At 41.8% G+C, this 6250-nt stretch overlaps 1 protein-coding gene across 1 annotated transcript in view; it reads left to right on the forward strand.

Moving 5' to 3' along the window:
- The first annotated feature begins 455 nt into the window (after positions 1 to 455).
- Positions 456 to 6250, forward strand: part of Znf74 (zinc finger protein 74) — a 13133-nt gene continuing 7338 nt past the window's right edge. Inside the window, exons 1-3 of the mRNA XM_013518016.1 lie at positions 456 to 546; positions 835 to 974; positions 1364 to 1449. Coding sequence (XP_013373470.1) covers positions 941 to 974; positions 1364 to 1449 — 120 coding nt within the window. The 5' untranslated portion in view covers positions 456 to 546; positions 835 to 940. The remainder of the gene's footprint in view (positions 547 to 834; positions 975 to 1363; positions 1450 to 6250) is intronic.

Consider the following 6250-nt stretch of genomic DNA (forward strand, 5'->3'; position numbering starts at 1 on the left):
GGGGAGCGGGGAGGGAGCCCCTGGGAATCCCCTCAAGGGATGAAAGGATGAGCTACTTCTGCTAGTATTCCTAGGGCCTGGGGTCTGAGCCTTTCCTTGAGAAAGATGTGGGGCCCACCGGACTAACCTGAAGACGCAAACGAACTGACAGGAAATTTCCAACTGCACCACTCTCCAGATATCCTAGGAATTGCAAACACACATACACGTATAAACACACACACACACACACACACACACACACACACACACAGCTGCTGCATAGAGATGCAGAACTTCTTCCCCACCAATGAGCCAAGAGGGTCCAGAGCGCTCCGCCGGCCCTGAACTACATTTCCCAGAAGACTGTGCTACACCTTCGTCTGTCCTGCCCCTGCCTGGCCCCCTCGGGAAAGGAAGCTCTAGGCCTAGGCGAAGCAAAGGCTGTCGGGAATGGTAGTTCGCGTTCGTTCCGCGCAGGCGCACTTTCCCGTGGCGGTGGCCGGGCTGCTCTTTGTGGCGATGCTGTCCTTTTGTAGAAGATTCATGGTGCTCTCTCGCCTATCGGTCCGACTGTTATTTGGGCTCTCCTGGGCTCTTCATCTGCCCGGGACCTGGGCCTAGTCCCCGCGCGTGGATCGCCGGGGCACTGCAGGAGTGTGTGACGGGGTGACGCGGCGCGTGTGTGAAGGGGACGCGGTGCGACCCGATGTGGGTGTGTCCGCGGGCGGGTGTGCTGGGTCACGGTCCCAGTGAGGCGAGTGGTGTGTTGGCTGAGCCTGCCTCAGCCGGAGCGCGGGGAGGGGGCTCCATGTGGGGGTGTTGCGTGTACGACCTCGCGGGGCTGCCCTGCAGGCCGCTGTCCCCGAGCCCCAGAAGCAGAACTCGCACCTAGGGGCCTGACCTGCGGTCCAGGAGGCTGCAGAGCTGCCCACTCCAGGGAGCGCTGCCGAGGGGCGCCATGGAGACCCCGGCCCTGAAGCCCAAGGAGACAGGTAGAAGCTTCACTCTTTCAGTCGCTGGGTTTGTGGATTTGCAGTTGAGGAGACTGACACTCTGAGAGGTCAGGCTAGTTTCCCAGAAGCACCAGCGAATCTGGCCTGCTTTTTCATCGTCGTACACACCCATTTGTTCCCACTGTCAGATAGGCAGATGGGGGGAAAGGAATGGCAGTGTTTCCTCTTAAAATATCTGGGACACCAAGAGGCAGAACTAATCCCTGATGCTGTACTTGACTCTGGCGGATACTGGGGCCCACTCCTTCCTAGACACGCCTGAGTAGTTCCTGCCTTTTCTAATTCCTGTCTGTGCCTGTGCTGGGTGGGCTTTACCTGGACGGTGGCTGTGGCAGAATAGCCCCTTTAATTTATTTCTCCATCCCCAGCTCTTTTGGCTCAGGACTCTGCTCTTTTCCCCAAAGAGAATCCAGAGAATAAGTCAATTTGGGACCTCCTGGAAGTCAGATCTGAGGTGAGTACCTCCTTTTTTCCTTTATGAGAATGGTTAGCACATTTTTTCTCCTATTCTTGGATCTGCAATCAGCCGTGGAGCTCCACCTTGGAACCTGCTTTTGAGTGCTCAGGAATTCTGGGCAGTGAGAACAGCTCCACTTGAAGCAGTATGGATAACACCCCAGGTATCTGTGTGAGATGAACTCTCATGAATGACCCTCCCAACCTGATTTGATGGGTGGATCAATTGCCAGGACCTATATAGCCAAGAGCTGTGCTTGGAGCTCTGAGGGATGATCAAGTAGATGGCCAGTTCACACAAAGTCATTTTGCCCGTCTCCATATGCTGGCCAGGGATTGTTGCAGACCCAGGGGATGTTTGCGGTGCAGGGGTGGGGGGGTGTTTGCTGGAGTAGAATAAGGCAAGGACATTTAGAAGTACTGGAGTAAATGTGATGGTAGGGGATGCATCATTGTTTGCTTTCATCTGTACCAAATCTCTGGCATGGAGCTTTCATGGAAAAAGCTTGAAGTTTAAAAAAATTTTGGAGCCGACTAGGAATTAGCCCTAGGACCACTTCTGTTGCTAAGTGGGGCTCAGATCTTCTCCTTTACAGCTTTTGAACTTTGCTTCTCATTTTTTCCTACCACCAAAACCACCCCTGCCATATGGTAGAACGTAAAAGGGTATAGTTGACAAGGGGTAGTCATAAGTCATAAAGGGGTAGTGAAAGGTCTGCAGGGTTGAGGGCCCCTTGAAGGATTTTGTGATTCTATTCATCTTCCAATTAAAAGAAACGAGATGTGATCACAGACAGGTAGAACACTGATTTTTAGAGAAAGCTGTAAAATATGTATTGAGAGACATGCCTAGTTTCTGGGGTGTTAGAATAATCTGTAGTTCTATAAAACACTCAAAGAGATGATAGTCAAAGGCAGTGCATGAAGCAGAATGTGGTCGTACACCCCTGTAATCCCAGCACTAAGGAGGCTGAACCGGGAGGATTACATGAGTTTGAGTTCAAGGCCATCCTGAATTACCTATCTCAAAACATAACAAAACAAAACAATAACAATAAAACCTCCTAAAACCTAAAAATTTATTTTTTTTGTTTTTTGTTTTTTTTTTTGGTTTTTCTCCGGTACCAGGAACTGAACTCACGACCTTGCGCTTGCCAGGCAGGCGCTTTTTGCCGCTGAGCTAAATCCCCAGCCCCATAAAACCTAAAAATTTAAAAATAAATGAAATAAATGAAATTTTAAAAATAAGGAAGGTAATCCACAGGGAGATTAAGTAATTAACAGTTGCAGTTTTAGAATCCTACTCTAGATATTTGGTGTCAGAGTCTGTGTTCTTTGGCATTATGTCTTGTGTCTTAATATCTAAATTAATATAATAGGAGAATAACAATGGGTTATACATTGTGTATTGTTATCTTTAGTTAATCAGAGTAAAAGATATAGGCATTTAATTGTCCAAACAATGTTAGCACAAAACTTTCTTTTCAAGGAACAAAGAGAAATTAGTAGTATAACTATACTAACTGTCTTATATGTATACATATATATATATTTGTTTGTTTGTTTGTTTTTCCCTTCCCTCTTTTCTCCTTTGCCCATCCCAGTTTCTCTTTCCTTTTGAACAGTTTCCTCCCATTTTACAATATCTGTGGTACATTTTTTATCTTATTTACTCTTTCAGCTTCTTATACTAGGGAGACAATATGATGTTTGTACATGTGCTTTTGGTTTATTCACTTATGAGTATGGTCTCGAGTTTACCTATAAAAGTATTTACCTATAAAGTCTCCATTTGCCTATAAAAGTCTCTAGTTTATCCTTCTTTATGGTTGAGTAGCGCTTCATTATATAAAAAGACTATATCTTTTCTATCTATTCCTTGGTTGATGGGCATTTGGGTTGTTTCCAAGATCTAGGTATTACAAATTGTGCTGCTATAAACATGATCACAGAAAGATAGAACACTGATTTTAGAGAAAGCTGTAGGGTCGGGGATGTAGCTCAGTGGCACAAGCGTCTGCCTAGCAAGCACAAGATCCTGAGTTCGATTCTTGGTACAAAAAAAAAGAAGTTATCTGCCAGGGATATAGCTCAGTGACATAAGGGCCTGCCTGGCAGGTGCAAGGTCCTGAGTTCAATTCTAGGTACCCCCCCCAAAAAAAGCTGTAAAATATGTACTGAGAGACATTGCCACGTATATCACTGTGTATATTTTTAATTCTTCTGGGAAGATATCCAGCAGGAGAATAGCTGGGTCAAATGAGACCTCCAATCCTAGATTTTGAGGAATCTCCACACTGATTTCCATAGTGGTCTACACTCCCAGCAACAATGGAAGGGGGCTCCTTTTTCCCCAAAGCCTCGCCAGCATTTGTTATTGGTTGATTTCTTAATGCTAGCCATTCTTACTGGGGTAAGGTGGAATCTCAGTGTGGTTTTAATCTGCATCTCTTGAATGACCAGTGATGTTGAAGATTATTTGCTGTTTGTACTTTTTCATCTGAGAAGTATGTGTTTATCTCAGAAGCCCATTTTTGGATTGGGTCTTTAAATTTGGGGGGTTTGTTTTTTTTTTTTTTTTTTCTTAGTTCTTTATGTATTTTCTATACTAATTCTTTGTCTGAGGAACAATTGGCAAACGTTTTTTCCCATATTGTGGGTTGTCTCTTCACTCAGTTGGTGGTTTCTCTTGCTGTGCAAAAGCTTTTTAATAAGATAAGATCCTAGTTGTTGATTCTTTGTGATAGTTCCTGTGTGATCAGGGTTTTATTAATAAAGTCTTTAAAAAAAATAAAATCTTTGACTACACCAGTGTCTTCAGGAGTTTTATCTATTCTATCTTGCAGCAGATTTAATGTTTCTGTTTTAATATTTAGATCTTTTTTGAGGGGGTACTGGGAATTGAATTCAGGGACTCACACTTGCCAGGCAGATGCTGTGTCACTGAGCTAAATCCCTGGCCTTTATATTTAGATCTTTGGTTCATTTAGAATTTAGTTTAGTCCATGGTGAAAGATATGGGTCCAGTTTTAATCTGTGGCATGTGCAGAGCCAGTTTTTCCAGCACTATTTATTAAAGAGGCTATCTTTCACTCAATGAATGTGTTTGGCATCTTTGTCAAAGATAAGGTGGCCAAAAAAAAAAAAAACTAAAAACAAACAAACAAAAAGCCCCCCAAAAAACAAAAAACAAAAAAAACAAAGATAAGGTGGCTAAGTATGTCTGGAGTTGTTTCTGCACCTTCTAATCTGTGCCATTGATCTTTGGGTCTGTTTTTTTGTTTTGTTTTGGTTTTTTGCCAGTACCGTGCTATTTTTGTCACAGTAAAGCTATAGTATAATTTCAAGTCAAGGTTTATGGTGCCCTCTGCTTTTCCTGTGTTGTCCAGAATTGCCTTTGCTATTCTAGATCTCTTCTGGTTCCAAATAAATTTTAGGAAAGTTTTCTCTAATTCTGTGAGATATGCTATTGGAATTTTGATTGGAATTGCATTAAATCTGTATAACAGTTTTGAAGTATGGCCATTTTCACTGTATTTGTTCTTCCTACCCAAGAGCAAGGGATTTCTTTCCATTTTCTGATAAAATTTTCAATCTCCTTTTTCAGAGTACTGTAGTTTTCAATGTAGAGGTCTTTTACATCCTTCATTAGATTGCTGGTATTTCATTTTTTTTTTTTTTTTTTGCATGCTATTGTGAAAGGTGTTGTTTCTCTAATTTCTCTCTCAGTGAGTTTGTTATTTCTGTACAGGAAGGCTATTGATTTTTGAGTGTTGACTTTGTATCCAGCTATGGTACTGAATTTGCTTATTAAATCTAGCAGTTTTTAGTGGAGTTTTTGAGGTCTTCTATGTAGAGTATCATGTCATCTGCAAATAGTGATAATTTAGCTTTTTCCTTTCCTATCATTATTACTTTTATTTCTTATCTAATTGCTCTGGCTAAAGTTTCCAGGACTATGTTGAATAAGAGTGGAGACAGTGGACATCCTTGTCTTGTTCCTGATTTTTAGAATGGAAGCTTTCAGTTTTTGTCCATTGAGTATGATGTTGGCTGTGGGTTTGTCATAGATGGTTTTTATCAAATTGAGAAAAAGACCATGTATCCAATTTTCTGTAGGGTTTTAATCATGACTAGGTGCTGGACTTTGTCAAACAGTTTTTCTGCATCTATTGAGATGATCATATGACTTTCATCACTGGCTCTGTTAATGTGGTGTATATTGATTTATGTATGTTGAATCATCCATGTATCCCTGTGGTGAATCCTACTTGGACATGGTTTATAATCTTCTTTGTTTTTTTGTTTTTTGGGGTTTTTTTTTTGGTGTATAATCTTCTTGATAATTTGTGGCATTTCAGTATCTTATTGAGGATTTTTGCATCTGTGTTCATTAGGGAGATTGATCTGTAGTTCTCTTTCTTAGTTGGGTCCTTCTCCAGTTTTGATATCAGGGTAATGCTTCTTTCCAGGAATGAAGTTGGGAGTACAGCTTCCCTTTCAATTTCATTAAAGAGTTGAAGAAGTAGTGGTGTTAGGTCTTCTCTAAATTTCTCACAGAATTTAGCAGTAAATCCCTCAGGGCCTGGGCTTTTCTTTGTTGGTAGGTTTTTAATTATGTCTTTGGTTTCATTGATTGATATTGGTTTATTTAGGATTTTTATATCTTCTTGATTCAGCTTTGGTAATTCGTGTATATGTAGCAATCTGCCATTTCTTCTGTATTTTCCATCTTATTAGAATTTAGGTTTTCAAAGTAGATGTAGATGATCTTCTGGATTTTTGCAGGGTCCATTGTG

The sequence above is a fragment of the Chinchilla lanigera genome, unplaced genomic scaffold, assembly GCF_000276665.1.
Source record: "Chinchilla lanigera isolate Chin_1 unplaced genomic scaffold, ChiLan1.0 scaffold00041, whole genome shotgun sequence".
In the NCBI taxonomy this organism is placed as follows: domain Eukaryota; kingdom Metazoa; phylum Chordata; class Mammalia; order Rodentia; family Chinchillidae; genus Chinchilla; species Chinchilla lanigera.